General features: G+C 48.7%; 1 protein-coding gene across 2 annotated transcripts in view; it reads left to right on the forward strand.

The window, feature by feature from the left end:
* ATRX (ATRX chromatin remodeler) overlaps positions 1-26,205 on the forward strand; it is a 355,842-nt gene that overhangs the window by 21,473 nt on the left and 308,164 nt on the right. Inside the window, exon 3 of one of the 2 annotated variants that reach the window (XM_075323857.1) lies at positions 20,339-20,451. In XM_075323857.1, the coding sequence (XP_075179972.1) occupies positions 20,339-20,451 (113 nt within the window). Of the gene's footprint in view, positions 1-20,338; positions 20,452-26,205 lie in introns of those variants that run through there. The other variant, XM_075323858.1, reaches the window with a different exon arrangement.

Consider the following 26,205-nt stretch of genomic DNA (forward strand, 5'->3'; position numbering starts at 1 on the left):
CCGCTAGACAAACAGCATTCACTACGGGCTGCAAGCTCTTCTTTAAGAACCAGTCGCACACATTGAGACGCCTCATGCACTTCCTACGTAAGATGGTAGCAATGGAGGCAGTTCCTTTCGCGCAGTTTTACTGCGTCCACTACAATGGGACATTCTCCGCCAATGGGACGAGGAGTCGACGTCCCTCAACAGAGTCGTCGTTCTTTCTCAGGCGGCCAAGGAATCTCTACGGTGGTGGCTTCTTCTCACCTCTTGGTCAAAAAGAAGGTCCTTCCTATCCCCGTCCTGGGCGATAGTTACGACAGACGCGAGTCTATCAGGGTGGGGAGCAGTTTTTCTCCACTACAGCGCTCAGGGTACGTGGACTCAGCAAGAGTCCACTCTTCAGATCAATGTTCTTGAACACAGAGCAGTGTATCTTGCCCTACAATCCTTCCAACAGCGGCTGGAAAGCAAGCATATCCGACTTCAGTCGGACAGCTCCACAGCGGTGGCATACATCAACCACCAAGGAAGAACGCGCAACCGGCAAGCCTTCCAGGAAGTCCGGCAGGTTCTGATGTGGGTGGAAGACACGGCATCCACCATATCCACAATTCACATCCCAAGTGTGGAAACTAGGAAGCTGACTTCCTAAGTCGCTGAGGTGTGGCCGAAAGAGTATGGTCTCCTCACCCGGACGGGTTTCAGGAGATCTGGCGCCGCTGACAGAGGCCGGACGTCGATCTAATGGCGTCACGGCACAACAACAATGTGCCAGCTTCATGGCACGGTTTCACAATCATCGAGCTCTGGCGGCAAACGCCTTAGTTCAGCATTGGTCGCAGTTCCAGCTACCTTAGGTGCCACCTCTGGCATTGTTGCCCAGAGTACTGCGCTAGATCAAGACCGACTGCGGCCGCGCCATCCTCGTCGCTACAAATTGGCCGAGGATGTTGTGGTACTCGGTTCTGTGGTGCCTCACGGTAGGCTAACCGGGGGCACTACCAGACCAATCAGACTGGCTGTCTCAAGGGCCATTCTTCCATTTGAATTCTACGGCCCTCAACCGGATGGTGTGGCATTGAGTCCTGGAACCTAGTGTCGTCAGGATTACCTCAGGACGTGGTTGCCACCATGAGACAGGCTAGCATACCAACGTCCGCCAAGATTGACCACAGGACGTGGAAGATGTTCTTATCTCGGTGCTCGGCGCAGGGTGTTTCTCCCTGGCCGGTTGCATCGTCTATGTTTCCTTCCTTCCTGCAATCTAGGTAGGAAAATGGGTTGTCGCTCAGTTCCCTTTAGGGACAAGTCTCAGCGCTATCTGTATTTTTTCAGAAACGACGACTTCCTCAGGTACGCACGTTCCTACGGGGAGTTTGTCTTCTCAGCACTCCGTACAAGCGGCCGTTAGAGCCCTGAGATCTGAACAAGGTTCTAATTGCTCTCCAGATGCCGCCTTTCGAGCCTTTGAAGGATGTCTCCCTTCCCGTTTTTCACGGGAAGTGGCCTTCTAGTAACGGTCTCGTCTCTTAGGAGAGTTTCCGAGCTAGCAACGCTCTCATACAAACTCCCTTCCTGGTCCTTCACCAGGACAGGGTAGTTCTGCGTCCGGTTCCGGAATTTCTCCCTAAGGTGGTATCCCATTTTCATATCAATCAGGATATCACCTCACCTTCTTTGTGTCCTCGTCCAGTCCATCAATTTCAGAAAGATTTGCAATCTGTTGGTTCTGGTGAGAGCACTCAGGTTCTACTTCCCGCATGGCGCTCCTGCGCCACCCGGATGCACTCTTTGTCCTTGTCGCTGGTCGGCGTAAACAGTCGCAAGCTTCCAGATCCACCCTTGCTCGGGGGCTCGAGGAACCAATTCTTGAAACCTACAGTTCTACTGGGCTTCTGGTTCTCTCAAGGCCGAAGGCCCATTCTACCAGAGCCGTGGGTGCATCCTGGGCATTACGGCACCAGGCTACGGCTCAGCAGGTGTGTCAGGCACCCACCTGGTCGAGTCTACTTACTTTTACCAAGCATTATCAGATGCATACCTACGCTTCGGCAGACGCCAGCCTAGGTAGATAAGTCATTCAGGCGGCGGTTGGCCACCTGTAGGAGAGGGCCGTTTGACGGCCCTATCATGAGGTATTCTTTTACCCACCCAGGGATTGCTTTTGGACATCCCAATTGTCTGGGTCTCCCAATGGAGCGACAAAGAAGAAGGGAATTTTGTTTACTTACCGTAAATTCCTTTTCTTCTAGCTCCAATTGGGAGACCCAGCACCCGCCCTGTTTTCTCGGGGTTTTTCTGTTTTTTCGGGTACACATGTTGTTCATGTGGTATGGTTCAGTTCTCCGATGTTTCCTCGGATTGAATTGGTCTTTAAACCAGTTATTGGCTTTCCTCCTTCTTGCTTTGGCACTAAAACTGGTGAGCCAGTGATCCCACTGGGGGTGTATAGCCAGAAGGGGAGGGGCCTTACACTTTTAAGTGTAATACTTTGTGTGGCCTCCAGAGGCAATAGCTATACACCCAATTGTCTGGGTCTCCCAATTGGAGCTAGAAGAAAAGGAATTTACGGTAAGTAAACAAAATTCCCTTCTTTGGTGTGTTTTTGAGGTCACAAAGATGCACCAAAATGCATGCACTTCTTCCCACAGCAAAGTATTTCTATTTAACTCTCCACACTGGGCATCTTTTTTTTGTCTGCATCATGGCTGCGTTTTTGAAGATGGAGCATGTCAATTCTTTGTTATTCCAACATTTTTGAGCCCTTCCAGTCAATAGATTTGAATTAAAAAAACGCATTGGGCACAATATGGTAAAAATGCATCAAAAACGCATGCGTTTTTGATACGTTTTTGCAGCGGCTACGTTTCTGTGCATTTGTTTGGCCCAAAAACGCGGCATCTTTGTGGTTATAAAAGATGCACTGTGTGAACATAGCCTTATTAGAATAAACAGGCTGCAGTGCTAGTACAGAGAAGTTGTTCACTTTTTTCCCCCCTCTATATGTGAGGCCACTCCTACTTATTTATTATATAGCACCATATATTCTCCAGTGCTTCTGTTTGTGGTTCTATCCTTACTTCCCAGCAGCACGCCCACTGCCTTGGGGTTTTATTTGACTCAGATTTCTCCTTCGCTCCCCACATAAATTCACTCGCTCACGTCATCTCCACCTCAAAAACATCTCTAGAATTTGAGCTTTTCTTACTGTTGACTCTGCAAAAACTTACTGTAGATCTTATTTATTCTCGCCTGGATTACTGTAATTCTTTACTAATTGGTCTCCCTGTTACTAAACTCTCCCCTCTCCAATCCATACTGAATGCTGCAGCAGGATCATTTTCCTCTCCAACCGCTTCACTGATGCCTCTGCTCTGTGCCAGTCATTGCACTGGTTGCCCATCCGCTATAGAGTCTAATATAAACTCATCACTCTCACTCACAAAGCTCTCCACAGATCTGCACTGCCCTACATCTCCCTCATCTCTGTCTATCACCCCACCCGTGCCCTCTGCTCTGCTAATGACCTAAGACTGACATCCTCAAAAATGTGAACCTCCCACTCCCGTCTCCAAGATTTCTCACGAGCTGCGCCTATGCTCTGGAACACACTACCAAGAGCAATCCGATTAATTTCCAACATCCACACCTTTACGCGGGCACTAAAAACGCATTTCTTTAGACTAGCCTATCACCTCACCGCCCTCATCTAATCTAGTCCCTTTCTGCCCTTCATAAAATTTACTTCCAATTCTTGTCCCTGTATCTTCTGGTTCCTTTCTTTTCATGTACTTTTTTACACTTTGTATGTATAAATTCTGGCTGGAGACTAGTTCATGCAGCTGGTTTTGAATCCCCTATTACATCGATGGCTGGACCATATTTGACAAGCTTTTCCGCCACCCCCATTCACCTTTTGTGCCTCCCCTATTTCCTCATAGACTGTAAGCTTACGAGCACGGCCCTCACTCCTCTTGGTATCTGAATTATTTTGTATTATCATATTGTCTGTACATGTCCCCTCTGAATTGCAAAGCGCTGCGGAATATGTTGGCACTATAGAAATAAAAACTTATTATTTACAGACATCACTCTTCCCATTGGGGCTCACAATCTACATTCCCTATCAGCATGGCTTTGGTGTGTGGGAGGAAATCCACCAAACTCCTTGAAGATGTTGTCCTTTTTGGGGTTTGAACTCATTACCCCAGCGCTGCAAAACAGTGGTGACCACTGAGCCACAGAGCTTACTGCTCCTTAGAGGAGTATGGACGTAGTAGATGCCAGCATCTGCAGATATGAAGATAAAAAATAATTGGGTATGAGCGAATATATTCGCCACTATCCGACGGCTAACTGGCTATTCGCACCATTCTGTATCCCACGAATAAAACAGTATCCGCTCCGATACGTTTAGTTTAATTTCTGACTTTCTGGCGCCTGTTTTCCAGCCAACGAACACATCTGATGTTAAATAATGAAAAACAAAACAAAAACCAGCGTGCGGTCCTCCCCAATTTTGATACCAGAACCCCCCCCCCCCCCCCCAGCCTAAAAATATCAGCCAGCTGCCGGCCGGAATTGCCGCATCCATTAGATGCGACAGTCCCGGGACTGTACCCGGCTCATCCCGAATTGCCCGAGAGAGAGAAAGAAAAGACGGCCCCGAAAAAGAGAGAGACCGAGACCACAGCTCGCTGTTAGGTACAACGTTAAATTACCATAGGCTTGCATTGCGCGTCGAATATTGAATAGTCGAATAGGGGCGACCTATTCGTCAGTCGGATATTTTGGTATTCGATCATCCCTAAAAATCTTTATTCTTTTCCAAGTTTAAAAACATAAACCAGGGCCTAGGCTTTTAACTTGAATGTGACTTATTCTCACTGGTTCTTCCAGCAAAATGCCAAAACTTGCTGTTGACAATATAGGGTCTGAAATGCTGACATTGGCGAGAAAAGAGATGAACGCAGTACGGCTCTGCCCACACTGGTGTCATGGTTTCCATCACACAGGGGCAATTACTGATGTAACAGCCCCATTATGATCTGAAACCAATAGACTGGTAAAAACGATGCATTTTCTTTGTCGCTCCATTGGGAGACCCAGACAATTGGGTGTATTGCTTCTGCCTCCGGAGGCCACACAAAGTATTACACTTTAAAAAGTGTAACCCCTCCCCTCTGCCTATACACCCTCCCGTGCATCACGGGCTCCTCAGTTTTATGCTTTGTGTGGAAGGAGGCACACATCCACTCATGCATTCTCATATTAGTTATATCGGTTGGAAGAAAAGTGGGCTCCCATGGGGCCCCCGGCATGTTCCCTTCTCACCCCACTACGTCGGCGGTGCTGTTAAGGTTGAGGTACCCATTGCGGGTACAAAGGCCGGAGCCTCATGCCGTTTTCCTTCACCATCCCTTAGCGGCTCTGGGAGAAGTGGGATCCTGACCGGTCATCCAGTTACGGGGACCGTGCTCCCTCCGCAGCCCCTGAGGGAATCTGCCGGACACGAGTCTATTCATCCTCAGGGACCGGGCCCTGCATCTCTAAGGTACTCTGTGTCCCCATGGGGGCTGTGCATGGAGCGCCTTCATCCCGGACGCTGCAGCAGCTGCTGATTTGTGAAGACCGGCGGACTTCCGCGCCGACCGCGCCTGCTTGTCGGCCGCGGTCTTAAATTTAGTCCCCGGCTTCATTGCGGCCTAGTAGCAAAACTCCCGCCCCTGGGCCTGTCTATCAGGGGTAAGGGCGGGACTGCCGATCTGACGTCGGATGTGAGGGCCGGAGCATCCTGTATGTTTCCTCCCCCCTCACTGATCACTGTGGGGACCCCAGATTCCCGCACTTTTCTAGCGCCGCCCACGGCTCCACTCCTCCCCAGAGAGCTCCGGCAGCCATTTTTTTGTCATTCTGCCGGTGGAGGATTTCCAGGAAAGAGCTCTGCAACTCTGGGAGACCTAAGGCAGGGAATCTGGAGGACACACGCTCCGCTTTTTAGCGGTCGGTAAGCCACACCGGTCACCCGGTGCTGGTCCCCTTAGGGTGCCGGAATAGATACTATAACTAATATATATATATATTTATATATTTATTTCTTTCTGTTCGGTCGGGCTATATACCTTTTCCCATATACCCTCAGTGATCACTCCTAGGTGACAACAGCATGTCGTCCACAAGGAGCAAGGGTGCCAAGGCACAGGGTTATTTTGCGACCTGTACCTCTTGTGCGGCTATGTTACCTGCCGGTTCCACCTACCCTCACTGTGAGCAATGCTCGATCCCTGTTTCGCTTGCTCAGCCGGAGCCTCGGTCACTAGTGGGCCCCTCGGCTCAGGTAGACCCCCCTGCTCTCCCTGTCCAGGCGGCAGGGACAGAGTTTGCCGTTTTTGCTGAGAAACTCTCTGAGTCACTTTCACAATCCATGGCTCAGTCTATGGACAAATGGTCTGCCAAGCTGCTGGAAGCTTTGCAGTCCAGACCGGTCCTTACACAGGCCCCGGGCCCTGTTGGATCGTCCCCTCCAGGCCCTTCTCTGTCCGCGCCGCAGCGCGCTCCCAGGGGGGGCCCTAGGTCTCACGTGGAGGACCCCTGCCCGGACCACAGTCCCAGACCGGCTAAGCGGGCTCGCTGGGAATCTTCCCCGACTTCTTCACGCTGCTCGGGTTCCCAGCTTGAGGACTCTCTGGAGGACGAGGCGGACGTCGCAGCTCAGGGCTCTGACCCTGACGTTGCTCTCAATCTTGATACACCTGAAGGGGACGCCATAGTAAATGACCTTATCTCGTCCATCAACCAGGTGTTAGATATATCTCCCCCGCCGCCACCTGTAGAGGAGTCGACTTCTCAGCAGGAGAAACACCAGTTTCGGTTCCCTAAACGTACACGGAGTGCGTTTTTCGATCACTCTAACTTCAGAGATGCTGTCCAGAAGCCCAGAGCGGTTCCGGACAAGCGCTTTACTAAGCGCCTTACTGACACACTTTACCCCTTCCCCTCTGACGTTGTTAAGGGTTGGGCTCAATGTCCCAAGGTGGATCCTCCAGTCTCTAGATTGGCGGCTAGATCTGTGGTATCGGTTGCAGATGGCTCATCGCTAAAAGATGCCACTGACAGGCAGATAGAGCTCCTGGTGAAATCCATCTATGAAGCCACGGGCGCGTCTTTTGCCCCGGCTTTTGCAGCCGTGTGGGCACTCCAAGCTATCTCAGCTTGTCTGGCTGAGATTAATGCGGTCACACGTAATTCTGCTCCGCAGGTTGCGTCTTTGACTTCTCAGGCGTCAGCTTTTTCTTCCTACGCCATGAACGCAGTTCTAGACTCTGCTAGCCGTACAGCGGTGTCATCCGCTAATTCTGTGGCAGTCCGCAGGGCCATGTGGCTGCGCGAATGGAAGGCAGACTCTGCTTCCAAGAGGTTCTTAACCGGTTTGCCGTTTTCTGGCGACCGATTGTTTGGCGAACGATTGGATGAGATTATTAAGGAATCCAAGGGAAAGGACTCCTCCTTACCCCAGTCCAAGCCGAAGAGACCTCAGCAACGGAAAATACAATCGAGGTTTCGGTCCTTTCGTCCCTCCGCCAAGCCCCAATCCTCTTCGTCCAGCAGGCCGGAGAAAGGCCAGAGGAACTCCTATGCGTGGCGGGCTAAGCCACGCCCCCAAAAACCCGCCGGAGGCAATGCCTCCAAGGCGGCCTCTTCATGACTCTCGGCATCCCCGAACCGCATCCTCGGTCGGTGGCAGGCTCTCCCGCTTTTGCGACGCCTGGTGGCCACATGTTCAAGACCGATGGGTGAGAGACATTCTGTCTCACGGTTACAGGATAGAGTTCAGCTCTCGTCCCCCGACTCGTTTCTTCAGAACCTCTCCGCCCCCCGCGCGGGCCGATGCACTTTTTCAGGCGGTGGACGCTCTGAAGACAGAAGGAGCTGTGATCCCTGTTCCCCCCCAGGAACATGGTCGCGGCTTTTACTCCAACTTGTTCGTGGTACCAAAGAAGGACCGTTCGTTCCGTCTCGTTCTGGACCTCAAACTACTCAACAGACATGTGAGCATCAGACGGTTTCGGATGGAATCTCTCCGCTCGGTCATCGCATCGATGTCACAAGGAGACTTCCTAGCATCGATCGACATCAAGGATGCTTATCTCCATGTGCCGATCGCACCCGAACATCAACGCTTTTTGCGTTTCGCCATCGGGGACGAACACCTTCAGTTCGTGGCATTGCCTTTCGGCCTGGCGACAGCCCCACGGGTGTTCACCAAGGTCATGGCATCTGTTGTGGCGGTCCTACACTCTCAGGGCCACTCTGTGATTCCCTACTTAGACGATCTTCTGGTCAGGGCACCCTCTCGGATGGCGTGTCAAAACAGCCTTACCGTCGCTCTGGCGACTCTCCAGCAGTTCGGGTGGATCATCAACTTCCCAAAATCCAAGTTGACACCGACCCAATCACTGACTTACCTCGGGATGGAGTTTCATACTCAGTCAGCGGTAGTCATGCTACCGCTGGACAAACAGCTTTCTCTGCAGGCAGGGGTGCAATCTCTTCTTCGGGGTCAGTCACACCCCTTGAGGCGTCTCATGCACTTCCTGGGGAAGATGGTGGCAGCGATGGAGGCAGTGCCCTTCGCGCAATTCCATCTGCGGCCACTCTAGTGGGACATTCTCCGCAAATGGGACAGGAGGTCGACTTCCCTCGACAGGAACGTCTCTTTCCCTTGCAACCAAGACGTCACTTCAGTGGTGGCTCCTTCCCAATTCTCTATCGCAGGGAAAATCCTTCCTACCCCCAACCTGGGCTGTGGTCACCACGGACGCGAGCCTATCAGGGTGGGGGGCGGTTTTTCTCCACCACAGGGCTCAGGGAACCTGGACTCCGATAGTCATCCCTTCAGATCAATATTCTGGAGATAAGGGCAGTGTATCTAGCCCTATTGGCTTTTCATCGGTGGCTGGAGGGCAGGCAGATCCGTATCCAGTCGAACAACGCCACTGCCGTCGCATACATCAACCACCAAGGCGGCACTCGCAGTCGTCAAGCCTTCCAGGAAGTCCGACGGATTCTGCAGTGGGTGGAAGCCACAGCCTCCACCATCTCCGCAGTTCACATCCCGGGCGTAGAAAACTGGGAAGCAGATTTTCTCAGTCGTCAGGGCATGGACGCGGGGGAATGGTCTCTTCACCCAGACGTGTTTCGAGAGATCTGTCGCCGCTGGGGAACGCCGGACGTCGATCTCATGGCGTCACGGCACAACAACAAAGTCCCGGCATTCATGGCCCGGTCTCAAGATCACAGAGCTCTGGCGGCGGACGCATTAGTTCAGGATTGGTCGCAGTTTCGACTGCCTTATGTATTTCCTCCTCTGGCGATGCTGCCCAGAGTGCTGCGCAAAATCAGGTCCGACTGTCGTCGCGCCATTCTCGTCGCCCCAGATTGGCCGAGGCGGTCGTGGTACCCGGATCTGTGGCATCTCACGGTGGGTCAACCGTGGGCGCTCCCAGACCGCCCAGACTTGCTGTCACAAGGGCCGTTTTTCCATCTGAATTCTGTGGCCCTCAACCTGACTGTGTGGCCATTGAGTCCTGGCTCCTAGCGTCCTCAGGGTTATCTCAGGATGTCATTGCCACCATGAGACAGGCCAGGAAACCAACGTCCGCCAAGATCTATCACAGGTCTTGGAGGATCTTCTTATCCTGGTGCTCTGATAATGGTTTTACTCCCTGGCCCTTTGCCTTACCCATTTTTCTTTCATTCCTCCAATCCGGAATGGACAAGGGTTTGTCTCTCGGCTCTCTCAAGGGACAAGTATCGGCGCTATCCGTATTTTTTCAAAAACGTCTAGCCAGGCTTCCGCAGGTCCGCACGTTCCTGCAGGGAGTTTGCCACATAGTCCCACCTTACAAGCGTCCGCTGGAACCCTGGGATCTTAACAGGGTGCTAACGGCTCTTCAGAAACCACCTTTCGAGCCGCTGCGGGATGTCTCTTTATCACGTCTTTCGCAGAAGGTGGCCTTTCTAGTGGCAGTTACATCACTCCGGAGAGTGTCTGAGCTTGCAGCGCTGTCATGCAAAGCCCCCTTCCTGGTGTTTCACCAGGATAAGGTGGTTCTGCGTCCGGTCCCGGAATTTCTCCCTAAGGTGGTATCTCCTTTTCATCTCAATCAGGATATCTCCTTGCCTTCATTTTGCCCTAATCCAATTCACCAATGTGAAAAGGATTTGCACTCATTAGATCTGGTAAGAGCACTCCGGCTCTACGTGTCTCGCACGGCGCCCCTGCGCCGTTCAGATGCGCTCTTTGTCCTTGTCGCTGGCCAGAATAAGGGTTCGCAGGCTTCCAAGTCAACCTTGGCTCGGTGGATCAAGGAACCGATTCTTGAAGCTTACCGTTCTTCGGGGCTTCCGCTTCCTTCGGGGCTGAAAGCCCATTCTACCAGAGCCGTGGGTGCGTCCTGGGCATTGCGGCACCGGGCTACGGCTCAACAGGTGTGTCAGGCAGCTACCTGGTCTAGTCTGCACACTTTCACGAAACACTATCAGGTGCATACCTATGCTTCGGCAGACGCCAGTCTAGGTAGGCGAGTCCTTCAGGCGGCGGTTGCCCACCTGTAAGAGGGGGTCGTTTTCGGCTCTTTTTTATCGAGGTATTCTTTTACCCACCCAGGGACTGCTTTTGGACGTCCCAATTGTCTGGGTCTCCCAATGGAGCGACAAAGAAGAAGGGAATTTTGTTTACTTACCGTAAATTCCTTTTCTTTTAGCTCCTATTGGGAGACCCAGCACCCGCCCCTGTTCCCTTCGGGCTGTTTGTTCTTTTGTGTACACATGTTGTTCATGTTGAATTGTTCTTTTGGTTCATGGTTTTTCAGTTCTCTGAACATCCTTCGGATTGATTTTACCTTAGACCAATTTATAAGTTTCCTCCTTCCTGCTTTTGCACCAAAACTGAGGAGCCCGTGATGCACGGGAGGGTGTATAGGCAGAGGGGAGGGGTTACACTTTTTAAAGTGTAATACTTTGTGTGGCCTCCGGAGGCAGAAGCTATACACCCAATTGTCTGGGTCTCCCAATAGGAGCTAGAAGAAAAGGAATTTACGGTAAGTAAACAAAATTCCCTTCTTTGCCACAACTTATACACTTCTGGAATTTGTTTGAAGTTTTGCAAAAATGACGTTGCTTGCATCTGCAACTAATACTTGTGTGCGTTACATTGCATGTAAGTCCACACATGAGCCCCGGAAGAGTGGGTGCCGGCAAACACAAGCTGTGTGAGAGGTAGCAGCGCTGCTCTATGCCTACAGTCAATTTTTAATATACAAATGTAGCTTTTTGAGTAGTCTAATGGGCATTTATTTTCCCAGTCTAGTCGGCCCTCTCAGCATGTTATCACACCTTGTGGGCGTCATTGCCGGCTCTTTGCAAATCTTCCTACACATCTTTGCGCCTCTGAGGCCAGGTGTTTGCTTTCCGACTGTGCATGTCCCAAAGCAAATTAACTTGACGGAGAAAGTGGAGATCAAGCAGCTTCTTTGCTTCCAGACATACAGACTGGGACAACAAGTCTGGGTAAACTCCCCATCGACTAGTCAAAAGGTTAATTTGTATATAAAAAATAGACTGTAAAATACTGTTTGGACATCTTTGTGTCATTCAGCATAAGTTGCTTGTAATGTAGGGTATGTATAAAGCAATAGAGGAATGCTGGTGATTTGGTGGGCATGTGCGACCTCTCCAATTCCATTTAACTAGTTCAACCTTTCTACCTGTACGACAAGTCATATTTTTTTTTTTCCAGACATCACAAAAAGAGGAAATATTTTTTCATTATTTGACCCAATTTATTTATTTTTTTTTTTAACTACGGTAATATTGAGTGGGTAGAAGGGGTGTTGTGAAGAAAAAAAAATACATGTCTATTTTTTTTTTTACTTTTTTTTTTTTAATTTATTGTTAAACTACAGGTCACTAAAATAAAAATTTTGCACACCTGTGCAAGGCTGTGTGCGCACGTGTGCATTTTTTTCCTGCATTTTGGCTGCGTTTAAAACTGCAGCATCTCATTGTCAAAATGCATGCATTGTGATTCCCCAGCAAAGTCTGAGAAGTCTGCAATTTCCAGGTGCACGTTGCTTTTTTAAACGCAGCATTTTGAATGCCAAATATTTGGCAATCGATGCTTTTCAAAAAGCAACGTGTCACTTCTATTGTGCGTTTTAGTTGCATTTTCCACCTACTCTGTCTGTGGGAGCAGTAATCCAAAATGCATCCAAAACGCAGCGTTTTGGATGCATTTTTTAGGCACACAAAGTGTTGACTGCTGTCAAAATGTTGCATTTTATTTGTCAACCAGAACGCACACGTGCGGACATACCCATTACAGAATTGCTATTAGGCTATTTTTTTTTCTTTACGGTGCTAGAAAAAGTGGTTTAAAGTGAACCTGTTATCAGAATCATGCATCCTAAAGTAAATGTATGGCCATAATGGTGCTGTTATACTAGTTCAATAATGTCCTTACTGAAGATCTGCAGCCTGGTTGTTATTTAACGCTTTAACCTGGTGATTCTTTGTTTTTACCTTTTTATTTCCAAGAGTCACAACTTTTTTATTTTTCAATCAGTATAGACATCAGGGCTTGTTTTTTGCGGGACGAGCTGTAATTTGGAATTACACCATTCATTCTGCCCCATATTGTATTGTTAGCAGATCATCAACAAAGTAGATGTAAAACTGTTACTGCGCTGCTGAAAAAATGACATACCGTATTTTTTGGCACTTTTCCTCCCAAAAATTTAAGGGGAAAATGGGGGTTGCATCTTAAAATCCGAATATAGCTTTACCTGGGGGTCCTGTCTGTGTGGCGATCGGGCAGCCGGGTGCCTGTGGCAAGTGGCCGGCAGCCGGGTACCTGTGGCTGCGGGCGGGCGGCTAGGTGCCTGTGGCTGCGGGCGGGCGGCTAGGTGCCTGTGGCTGCATGCAAGCGGCGGGCGGCTAGGTGCCTGTGGCTGCATGCAAGCGGCTGGCAGCCGGGTGCCTGTGGCTGCATGCAAGCGGCTGGCAGCCGGGTGCCTGTGGCTGCGGGCGGCAGCCGGGTGCCTGTGGCTGCGGGCGGGCGGCAGCCGGGTGCCTGTGGCTGCGGGCGGGCGCCAGCCGGGTGCCTGTGGCTGCGGGCGGGCGCCAGCCGGGTGCCTGTGGCTGCGGGCGGGCGCCAGCCGGGTGCCTGTGGCAAGCAAGCACGGGCACCCGGCTGCCGCCCGCACGCAAGCACGGGCACCCGGCTGCCGACCGCACGCACGCAAGCACGAGTACCCGGCCGCTTGCACGCCACTCTGCGTGCAGGGCGGGCGGCTATGCAGCAGGTTGCCCAGTTTGTCCACAGTCCCAGTTTCAAATGATGGCGTTGGGAGCGGACGTGTGCGCAGATGGAGCCCTTGGATGAGAGCTCCATCTGCACATGCGCCGCTCCAGGCGCCATCATTTGAACCGGGAACGCGGACACTGGGACACTAACTGCACCGGCCTGCTGCATGACTCACCTGCCACAGCTGCTGCTGCCACCACGGACCCCGTGGCTCCTGCCACCGCACCTGCCACCACGACCAAGCTGGCACTGACCCGCCGCGCCTGCCAGCACAACCTCTGCCTCCTGTGACCCCTTCTTCACCACCACTGCTGCCCCCCTCCGGTAAGAGAACACCGGAGTATAAGACGAACCCCATATTTCTTTTTTTACTCCTTTTTTTGTCTAAATTTGGGGTGCGTCTTATAAAGCGAAAAATACGGTATATCCAGTAAAGTTGAATGAAAGTGGTTTTATTCTGTGTTTCAAAGTGTCACCCCACTTCTTCATCAGGAAATCCACCTTTGGATGGTTAATATTGGTGGATTTCCTGATGAAGTGGGGAGACACATGTCCATTGGGTAAGACCCTATTGCCCTTCAGATTTTATCTATATTGTACTGGAAAACAGGAAAAAAATTCCAAGTGTGGTGAATTTGCAGTAAAAAAAAAGGTGAAAATCCAAAGTGGTATTTTATGTACGATGTTCACTATATGGTAAAACCAGCCTGGCAGTATGATTCCCTAGGTCAGTAGAGTTTGTAGATACCAAACATGTATAGTGTTTTTTTTAAGTGGTGAAAAATAATTCACTAATTTGTCAACAAAAGAATGATGCTTTCGGCAGCATTTTCTGAGACTTGTTTGATTGTGATTTGTAACTGTTTGATTTTTCAAGATCTGAGGCTGTTACGGCTTATTTTTTGCGTCCTGAGCGGACGTTTTAATTCTACCATTTTGGTGTCGTGATGTTTTGATCACCTCTTAAAGCCTTTTATTGCAATTTTACAGCAGCCCAAAAAACAATTCTGGCATCTTGATTTTTTTTCCGCTATATGCCGTGTACCGATCAGATAGAGCGGGCATTTCTGAACAAGGCGATACCAAAGGTGTATTTTATTTTATTTTCAATGGTGCAAAAGGAGATTTTAACTTAATTTTTTTCATATTTTTAAGCCTTTTTTTTTTTTTTTTTTTCACTTTTTATTGTTTTCTACTTTACTGACCGTTTGTGCATCAGCACCGCTCTCTACAGCACAAATGCCGCGGATCTTAAATCTGCTCAGCCGACGTGTGCAGGTAAATGTGTGTTGTTTGAGCCCACATCAAAGGGGGAAGTACATGAGCCCATATCAAAGGGAAGTACACGACCTATGACATACCACGATGTCCTAGGTCGTGAAGGGGTTAAACAGCATTTGAAGTTTGGATTTTGGTACATTAGGGCGGGACTGTGGGTAGGGTCTTCGGCTTTGCCCTGGACCCTCTGCTGCCTCTGGTGGTTGCATCGTTCTCCTGTTCTGAAGTTCACACCAGCACTGTCTTAGCTGCAGGTGGCATTTGCGCTTATTGATCTCCCGGCAGGCTTCAGTAAGATAGCGCTGGTTGGTGGCAGCGCATGCACAGATTTACTTCTTGGCTTGTCATTGAACCAAGATGTAAATGTATGCACCTTTTAATGGATTTATAATAAAGCCAGGACTTGCACACAACAGCGTGTGCCACGATTCCACCTTCTCTTATAATGTAAATCTGGGCATGCATTGCCACTAACTCCATTGTCTTTAAAGCTGGCAGAAGATCAGTTTGCCCAAGCTTCACCTGTGGCTTGGACAGTGCCGACACGAACTTTGGAAAGACACAACAACCAAAGGCTGCGGAGGGGCTGGGGCAGTACTGAAGACCCTACCCATAGTCCCACCCCAAAGTCCCACCAAATCATTAGGAAACCTAAACTTCAAATGCTGATTATACAACAAGGATGTGGATTTCTTCACTGAAGGCATGTATTGAATCTGTATAACAGCGCCATTATAGCCATACTATTATTTTAGCCTACACAATCCTTATGACAGGTTCTCTTTTAAATTGGCAGTGACCCCCCTTCTTAACATTTCATGTAATGTGCCTTCACTTTTCTTATCTCCCATAAAGTTATAACAGACATTTTGATGAAATTTCAGCTTTTCCATATGTTTTTATATTTCTTATTTTTTCTATTGTTGGACAAGATTGAGGCCTATTTCTGCACTACAGGGCTGATCAGGTCGGCTAGGATCCCGCAGTCCTATAGTCCTCCGGTCACCCAGCGATCACTTGATCCATAGTATTGTACGGGGAGGCGTTCTCAGCACTCCCTATACTTGGGTACAAAGCACTTATTCAGCGCTGAACAAAGGCAGAGATGGAAAGAAAACATTTCTGCCTCTCGATGGGGAGTTTGGCTGTGTCTGATAGCCAGCTCCACTTTTTTGCCTCTGCTAGCTCTCCAGGAGTTGTAGAGTTGGGACTCGCTCATACCACGGTATATATTAGACCAGTGCTTTCCTATTTTTTTCTAAAGCATTGGCCCATTACATATTATCAGTGTCTCCCCCCCACCCCCCCACCCCCCTCATACCGATATTTTACCTGAGAATGAAATCGGTGTCAGCATGCTGCAATTTGACATGCAAATTGGATGCTACTCACTCATTCATGTCTGTGGCTTTGTGGAAACCACCAGACTGCCCACGGATCACATTTGATATCAATCCGATTTCCGCAGATTCACACAACGGAGACATTTTGTTCTCCATCTTCTCCTCACACTGTTAAAATTTTCATCCCTGAGAATCGCCTTACACTATGCTGACACTGATCAAGCTTCGATGATAGTTTGATCTGAGTGTCATCAGTATATCCAAGGAAACTAAAGTATGATCTCCAGCACTTCAAAGAAGGTTAAAAATATTTATTGAGGTTCTATTAAAAAAGATCCATCGATCATGGAAACAGTGAGGGGGGACACATTAAGAGAAATCCAACATGTTTCAGCTAGTAGAGCCTTATTCAAGGATTGCGTTAAAGACATTACAGAGATCAAATGGGAAAATGACTACAGTTGGCTTACCTGCGATATTATTAGCCTGTATCCCTCCATACCGCATCATGTTGCTTTGGAATCCCTAAAATATTTTTTACACAGGTACAGTACATATTCTTCGGATTTATGCAATTTTTTGATTTCTTCCGTACACTACTTGCTAACACACAACTATTTTTGCTTCAATAATTCATTTTACCTACAGAGAAAAGGAGTCAGTATGGGAGGTAAATTTTCGCCCTCCCTAGCTAACATTGTGGTTGCAGTATTTGAAGAGAATTTTATTTTTCATTCTCAGAACATTTTTCAAGATAAAATAATTTTTTTTGGGCGTTATATTGATGACTGTATCTTTATTTGGAAAGGCACTGTCCTAGAAGCAGAAGCATTTGTTAATCATCTAAATAATAATGTTTCTAATCTACAGTTTACATACACCAGTCATAATACCCAAATTAATTTTTTGGATATTAATTTTACAGCCAATAAAGGGAAAATAGAGGTAACAACATATAGAAAAAATACTGATGCTAATTCAATTTTAGAGGCTACATCTTGTCATCCTCCCCATGTAGTAAGAAATATTCCAGTAGGAGAGATAATAAGGGCTAAACGAAACTGCTCTGATGCAACACATTTCATTAAAGAGACATATAACATCAAAAATAGACTCCGAAAAAGAAAATATCCTGAGTGGAGTCTGAACAGGGCTATAGCAATTACTGACAAAATAGATAGACCAACTCTTTTACTGGATAAATCCAAGTATACATCTACTACACATAATATTGTTTTCTCCACTGCATATTCTCCACAATACAAATTCATAACCGGTATTATTAATAAATACATACCTTTATTACAGCAAGACAATAAACTGAATCAAATTTTACAAACTCATACAATTAAATGTGTGGCCAAAAAAGCAGTTACACTATCCAATTTACTAGCACCAAGCATGGTAAATGAAATTTCTCCCAAAAGACCTACATGGCTCAATTGCATAGGTTTTTTTAATTGTGGACACAGTATATGTCTCTCTTGTAAATATGTGATCAAATCTAAAACATTTCATTCCTGTGTAACACAAGAGAGTTTTTCTATGAAAAGTTACATTAATTGTAACACTGCAGGAGTCATTTACCTGATACAATGTATACAATGTAACATTCAATATGTAGGTTGTACTATTTGTCCACTAAAACAGCGCATCAGAAGGCATTTATCTGATGCCTGTAATCTGCAAGCTGTTAATGTATCAGCAGTATCAAGACATTTCATTAATGTACACAGGGGTGATATTTCTGCCTTTAAATTTCAAGGTATTGAAAGAGTTTTCAAATCAGCCAGAGGTGGAGATTATCATAGAACTATACTAAATCGTGAATCTTACTGGATTTTTAAACTAGCTACACGCCAACCCCTAGGTCTTAATGTTCGGCAGGATCTCATTTTGCAATATAACTGAATGTATTTTTTGTATTGTATTATATATATGTTTCGTTTTTATCTGTACTAATTTTTGGTATTTTTTATCTTATATATATCCTTTTTCTTGTCTATGTGTGCACGCACCTATATGCACCTGTTCACTTTACTTGGGTGTTTCATACATGCATTTTTTCAGGTGCCTGCTATAGAGACTTTTCTACTAGCAATTACTGGAAATTGTTTCCAGGTTCCTTTCCATTCCAAGTGAGACTTTTCAGTATATCTGTGTGCACATTAAAAAAGGCAATCCTTGAATAAGGCTCTACTAGCTGAAACATGTTGGATTTCTCTTAATGTGTCCCCCCTCACTGTTTCCATGATCGATGGATCTTTTTTAATAGAACCTCAATAAATATTTTTAACCTTCTTTGAAGTGCTGGAGATCATACTTTAGTTTCCTTGTCTGTATTCTGCCTGAGGCCAGGGCAGCTCCGTGCACCAACACCGATCCTGACCTGGACTTTAGGAAGGGTGAGCTGAACTACTTTTTCTATTTTCTGTCATCAGTATATCCAGCCCGATTCGCTCAAGAGATAATCTACGTTTGTGTGATCCTGCCCTAATGTGCAGAACTGCCCCAATGTTTAAAGCTTTTGGGCGGTCTGGAAGAATTTAACATAAAGGGAGATGGCCACTTTATTTTTCTTTATTTTTATAAAGGTGCTGGGACATACCGTATTTTTTGGACTATAAGACGCACCCTGGTTTTAGAGGAGGAAAATAGGAAAATAAAATTTTAAGCAAAAAATGTGTTCATGACATAGTTATGGGGTGATAATTTGCTGCTGACACTTATGGGGGTAATGTCCCCAAATTCTCTACTAAAGCGACTCCATCCTGGTAATGATCCTCCTGCCTTGTATATGATCCCCATCCATATGTCCTTCATCCTGCTGTATACCCCCATCCTGGAATATACCCCCATCCTGGTATATGGCCTGAATCCTGTGGCACACAAAATAAACGTTTATACTCGCCTTTCCTCACTCCAGCAGCATCGCTCGTCATCCTCTGTGTCAGCAGCAGCGCCGCTGACCTGTGTGGAACCGGTCACCGTTCCCTGCAGCATCTCCATGTCCTCCTGTCTGCCTGCCCACTGATGTGTGTGGAACCGTGCGCACAGGGATGACGTCATCGCTGTGCTCACCGCTCTCCACACACATCAGTGAGCCGGCAGACAGGAGGAGATTGCGATGCTGCAGGGAGCAGTGAGTATACTGTACTTATTCACTGCCCCCCAGGCTGTAGTTGCCAGGGGTGATCATGCGGGCCGACTCTTTACTATGCGTGCACCCCCCGCCCACCTGACAGTGCTTGCTTCAGCGCTGAGAGATGATGGGTGGGAGGATGTGTGCATATGAAATGAGCAGGCCCACGTGGTCACGGCAGGCGCTGCTACAGCCTGCACATGCCACCGATGACCTGACCTGCTCCACCGCAGCACCCTCATTCCCCGCAGCCCTACAGTCACACTATAAGACGCACCCCCCACTTTTCCCCAACATTTGGGGAAAAAAGGTGCGTCTTATAGTCCGAAAAATGCAGTAATCTTCTGACACTTGTATATGCAAGTGGTACACTATTTCCTTCTGCCACAGTCAGTGGAGCTTTTTTCAGACAGCTTTCCTGCCTAAACAAAGGCTGCTGATGGAGGAGCATGTGTGCAGGCCAGTCAGTCGGCCGCCTCCAAGTGAAAAACGCTGTACAAACAAGTGCAGGAGGAGAACCTGTAATGCTTCTGTATTAGTAAGTGCCTGTGCTCCCAGTTAATTCATCAAAGTAGAGGTTGGGGCTTACCCCTGAAATGTAAATCACTCCAATGTCTTTTTCTCAGAATTTCGTGATATAAGTGAGGGATGCTGACGTCTGTTCACATTATAGCGATTCTATTCTTTCCACTTGCTCTGGGGATTGAGTTTTTGAGAACGTGCTCACCCGAGGCATTGATCTGTACCCAGCAGCAGATGTGGGGGTGTTTTGCTTTGAACACAGTGTAAATCCGGTCTCGGTTGGAGGTCTGTGGGGGTGTTGAATCTGAGTCCTCCTGAAAATTTGCTGTTCGTCATTATGATAGTAGTGGAAACCCCCTTATTTTTTGTCTTCATAAAATATTTGCCTGTCTTCCAAATGGAAGAAAGTCACTTGACACAGTGTGACTGTACGATGGCCTTATTCAAGCTGCTCTTTCGGATATCCACCTAGTGGATTGATTCGGAAGTGCGCTTTTCTGCCATTTCATTCACTGAACAAGTTACAAAATGTCTGCTTGTATTTTAGCACTGGCGTACCTGTGGTCATTTTTGTCTAATGAAGTACAACTAGTTTTTTATTCAGACATTTTGGTTCATTTCTAGATAAATGTTGCTGGCTGATTTCTCATGCATCACACACATAACCTATTTAATATTTTCTCGATGTCTTCTTTATTTTAGTAAAAACAAGTTGAATACTTTGGTGCAGAAGCTTCATGAATTTTTAGCTCACTCCTCTGAAGAGTCGGAGGATACAACGTCTCCTACAAGACAAACTGAGAGTAAAAGTGCAGGTAAAGTGGAGATTGTAACATTAATTGATGCAGAAAAACAGAAATAAACGCTTAATATAGAACTGTACTTTACATCCAAAAAGAGTTGGGCACTTTTTTAAGGAATTTTTTTGCCCCTCCGCCCCAGGCGATTTTTCGTTTTTGTTTTTTGCTCCCCTTCTTCCAAGAGCCGTAACTTTAGTTTTCGGTCAATCTTGAAATATGAGGGCTTGATTTTTGCTGGACCGGTTGTTCTTTTGCATGAAAAAATAAATTTTACCATATGGCAAAAAAATTCCAAGTCTGGAAAAATTGCAAAAAAAAAAGTGATTACACGATAGTTTTGAGGGTATATTATTCACAGTGTTCACTATATAGTAAAACTTAATGTGTCCATGTGATGCCTGACGTCAGTACGAGTTCGTAGATACCAAACATGTATATGTTTACTTTTTATCTAAGGGGTTAAAAAAATTTCTGAAGTTTGGCCCAAAAAAAATGGTGCACTTTTTGCGCCATTTTTCTCAACCTGTAAAGTGCTCATTTCTGGGATATGGGGCTCAGTGACGGCTTATTTTTTGCGTATCGAGCTGATGTTTTGTAGCGGTACTATTTTTGCGCAGATGCTACTTTTTGGTCACCTGTTCTGCATTTTGTGCAAAATTTGCGACGACCAAAAACCATTTTGTTTTGGAATTTTTTTGACGCTACATACACAGTTTACTAATCAGGTTATTTGATTTTATATTTTGATAGATGAGGCATTTCTGAATGCAGTGATACCAAATGTGTTTTTTAATGGTTTATTTCTTCGGCGCTCCATTGGGAGACCCAGACGATTGGGGTGTATAGCTACTGCCTCCGGAGGCCACACAAAGCATTACACTAAAAAGTGTAAGGCCCCTCCCCTTCTGGCTATACACCCCCAGTGGGATCACTGGCTCACCAGTTTTCTGCTTTGTGCGAAGGAGGTCAGACATCCACGCATAGCTCCACTGTTTTTAGTCAGCAGCAGCTGCTGACTATGTCGGATGGAAGAAAAGAGGGCCCATATAGGGTCCCCAGCATGCTCCCTTCTCACCCCACTTGTGGTTTGTAAGGTTGAGGTACCCATTGCGGGTACGGAGGCTGGAGCCCACATGCTGTTTTCCTTCCCCATCCCCCTGAGGGCTCTGAGGGAAGTGGGATCTTACCGGTCTCCAGGCACTGAGACCGGGCTCCATCCACAGACCCAGAGAACCTGCTGGATACGGAGCTGAGTATTGTCAGGGACAGGCCCTGCTACATTAAGGTACTCTGTGTCCCCGGGAGCGCGCGCACACACACCAGCATTGCTGGGAGTGTTAGTGCGCCGGGGGTAACAGCGCGGTGCGCTCGTGCTATTATTCACTGCAGCTTAGCTGAGTGAATTTATGTATTGGGAACTGCCGCGCCGGCCGCTGCTGGGTGTTTTTTACATTGTGGCGCGGCTGGGACTTGTGGTGCGCCGGGGACTTCCGCGCTGGCCGTGCACATGGACGGCCGCGCTTATTACTCGAGTCCCCGGCTTTGCGGCCTAGTTTTCGTTTCGTTCCCGCCTCCAGCCCTGCCAGTCAAGGGAGAGGCGGGACGCTGTACACACAGTCAGCGCAGAGGGCTGGAGTCTGCTTTGCATTCTCCAGCCCCCTTCACTGGACACAGTGGGACGCCAGTTTCCCGCTCTTGTCTGGGGCACGCCCACGGCCCGCCCCTCGTCACACGAGCTGGAGAAGGACGCCGGCAGCCATTCCTGCACGCAGTCCGAGATGGGGAACGGAGACATGCTCTGGGCAACCAACACAGGGCTCTGGCGACCACATACCCGCGTTGTTGGCGGGCGGTAAGCAGCACCTGAAGTGCTGACCCCACTAAATACCGAAGTGTCCATTTGTATTTGATGCTTGTATGCTATACACTGCACTGTAGGTCGCTATCTTTGGCTATATGCCCTCCTAGATGGCGAGATAACAGCAGCAAAAAAGCAAGGGTGCTAAGGCACAGGTTTTTTTCTAGGCTGCTTGTATTGCATGTGCTGAAGTGTTCATTTGTACTTATGCTTGTATGTTATACATTGCACTGTACGGTCGCTACTCTTGGCTATATTCTCCTAGAGGGCTGGACAGCAGCAGCAAAAAAGCATGGGTGCCAATGCACAGGCTTTATAGGCTGCTTGTATTGCAGGTGCTGAAGTGTTCATTTGTACTTATGCTTGTATGCTATACATTGCACTGTACGGTCGCTACTCTGGGCTATATTCTCCTAGATGGCTGGACAACAGCAGCAAAAAAGCAAGAGTGCCAATGCACAGGCTTTATAGGCTGCTTGTATTGCAGGTGCTGAAGTGTTCATTTGTACTTATGCTTGTATGCTATACATTGCACTGTACGGTCGCTACTCTGGGCTATATTCTCCTAGATGGCTGGACAACAGCAGCAAAAAAGCAAGAGTGCCAAGGCACAGGCCTTCTATGCTGCTTGTATTGCATGTGCTGAAGTGTTTATGCTTGTATGCTAATACATTGCAGGGATGGATTGAATACAGCAGCAAAAAAGCAACAAGGCTTCCTATGCTGTTTTTCCCGCATGTGATACTGTTCCACCGGCAGGTTCCACTGACCCCCATTGTGTGCAAGCTCCCCTGTAGCACTTGGTCAGCCGGGGTCTCTACTAGACGTGGCCAAAGGAACCATCCGTGAACCCTGTCCAGGGACAGGGACGGAGTTGCAGTTTCGGCTGATGGATTGTCATGGGATAAAGACTTTGCAGTCCAGACAGGCCATGGGCAATCTTGATTAATGCTCCCTGGCCACCCTCATTTGGAACGTAATCAGTGCTCCGGGGGGGTCCCAGGCATTCCAGGGTGAAGGCTCTCACACGGACGGCAGTCCCAGACAGCCTAAGCTAGCTCGCTGGGTGCGGCGCTCGGCTTCATCAAGGACTCTCTGTATGATGAGGCAGACGTAGCTGATCAGGGCTTTGGTCCTGACACCGCTCTCAATCCGGATACACCGGATGGTGACGCCATAGTGAATGATCTTATAGCGTCCATCAATGGAATGTTGGATATTTCTCCCTCAGCTTCCCCATTGGAGGAGTCGGCTTATATTCAGCTTCACAGCAGGAGAAATCCTTTTTCAGTTCTGGCGCTGACTTCAGAGAAGCAGTTCCGAAACACCACGCTTACCAGATAAGCGTTTTCTCCAAACGTTTTAAGGATACACGTTATCCCTTTCACCTGACGTGGTAAAGCGCTAGACCCAGGGTCCAAGGATCCCCCAATCTCCAGGCTTGCGGCTAGATCCATAGTTGCAGTGAAGATGGGACTTCACTTAAAGATGCCATTGACAGACAGATGGACCTCTGGTTGAAATCTGTCTGTGAAGCTATCAGCGTGTCGGTTGCTCCGGCATTCGCAGCCTTATGGGCACTCTAACCTATTTCAGCTGCGCTTGCGCAGCTGGTCTTGAGCACATGTACATCTGTGCCGCAGGTGGTGTCCTTAACCTCGCAATGTCTGCATTGCGACTTACCCTAGTAATGCTGTCCTGGAGGGACAGTCGAGGTTGGTCCTTCCCAGGCTCGGGCAGGTCCCAATTGTCCTCGTCCAAAAGGGCTCAAAAGGCTCAGAGGGGCTCAGATTCCGGCCGGGCTCAAGCACGCCCAAGGAAGGCAGCAGGAGGAACCGCTACCAAGGCGGTCTCCTCATGACTGTCAGCTCTCTCTCTCCGCATCCGCGGTTGGTGGCAGAATCTCCCGCTTGGGGACATTTAACTGCCACAGGTCACAGACCGGTGGGTGAGAGACATTTTGTCTCACGTGTACAGGATAGAGCTCTGTTCTCGTCCTCCGACGCGGTTCTTCAGCACTTCCCCCCCCCCTCCCCCCACCGAGCCGTTGCTCTTCTGCAGGCAGAAGAAGTGGTAATCCCTGTTCCTCTTCAGGAACAAGACACGTTTTTTTTTCCTCCAATCTGATTGGGGTGCCAAAAAAGGAGTGGCTCTTTCCGTTCCGTTCTGGACCTAACACTGCTCACCAAGCACGTGAAGGCCAGGCGGTTCTGGATGTAACCCTCCGCTCCGTCATTGCCTCAATGTCGCAAGGAGATTTCCTAGCATCAATAGACATCAGGATGCTTATCTCCACGTGCCGATTGCTCCAGAGCACCAGCGTTTGCTACGTTTTCGTTATTGAAGACGAGCATCTTCAGTGCGTAGCCCTGCCCTTCGGTCTGGCGACAGCCCTACGGGTTTTCACCAAGTTCAGGGCAGCAGTGGGAGCAGTCCTGCACTCTCAGGGTCACTCTGTGATCCTTACTGGGACGATCCACTTGTCAAGGCACCCTCTCAAGAGGCATGCCAACGCAGCCTGAACGTGGCGCTGGAGACTCTCCAGAGTTTCGGGTGGATCATCAACTTTTCAAGGTTACATCGGGCACCGACCCAATCGCCGACATATCTGGGCATGGAGTTTCGCACTCTCTCAGCGGTAGTGAAGCTTCCGCTGGACAAGCAGCGTTCACTACAGACGGGGGTGCAGTCTCTCCTTCAAGGCCAGTCACACCCCTTAAGACGTCTCATGCAGAGGCAGTCACTTTCGCGCAGTTTCTTCTGCGTCCACTTCAATAGGACATGCTTTGCCAATGGGTTGGGGAGTCGACGTCCCTAGACAGGAACGTTTCCCTTCTCAGACGGTCAAGGAGTCCATCCTTCAGATCAATGTTCTCGAAATCTGGGCAGTGTATCTTGCCCTGCAAGCCTTCCAGCAGTGGCTAGAAGAAAGACAGATCCGAATTCAGTCGGACAATTCCACAGCGGTGGCAGACATCGCCCACCAAGGCGGAACACGCATCGCCAAGCCTACCAGGCAATCCGGCGGATTCTGATGTGGGTGGAGGACAGAGCATCCACCATATCCGCAGTTCACATCCCGGGCGTAGGAAATTGGGAAGCAGACTTCCTCAGTCGCCTGGGTATGGACGCAGGGGAATGGCCTCTGCACCCAGAATGGTGTCAGGAAATCTGTAGCCGCTGGGGGATGCCGGACGTCGGCCTAATGGCGTCTCGGCACAACAACAAGGTCCCGATTTCATGGCGCGGTCTCACGAGCAAAGTGCTCTGGCGGCAGGCGCCCTAGTTCAGGATTGGTCGCAGTTCCAGCTACCCTATGTGTTCTACCTCTGGCACTGTTGCCCAGAGTACTACGCAAGCTTAGCTCCGCTTGCCGCCGCGCCATCCTCGTCGTCCCAGACTGGCCGAGGAGGTCGTGGTTCCCGGATCTGTGGCATCTCACAGTCGGCCAACCGTGGGCACCCTCAGACCGGCCAGACTTACTGTCCCAAGGGCCGTTTTTTCCACTGAATTCTACGGCCCTGATCCTGACTGTGTGGCCATCGAGTCCGAGATCCTAGCGTCTTCAGGATTATCTCGAGTCGTCATTGCCACCATGAGACGGGCTGGGAACTGACGTCTGCCAAAATCTACCACAAGACGTGGAAGATATTCTTCTCTTAGCGCTCTGCTCAGGGAGTGTCTCCCTGGACATTTGCATTGCCTACTTTTCCTTCCTTCCTGCAATCTGGTTTGGGAAAAGGTTTGTCGCTCGGCTCCCTTAACGGACGAGTCCCAGCGCTGTCTGTATTCTTTCAGAATCGCATAGTACGACTTCCTCAGGTACGCACGTTCCTGCAGGGGGTTGGTCGCATTGTCCCTCCGCACAAGAGGCCGTTAGACCCATGGGATCTGCACAGGGTACTTATTGC

This window comes from Anomaloglossus baeobatrachus, chromosome 9 (genome assembly GCF_048569485.1).
Source record: "Anomaloglossus baeobatrachus isolate aAnoBae1 chromosome 9, aAnoBae1.hap1, whole genome shotgun sequence".
Lineage (NCBI taxonomy): Eukaryota > Metazoa > Chordata > Amphibia > Anura > Aromobatidae > Anomaloglossus > Anomaloglossus baeobatrachus.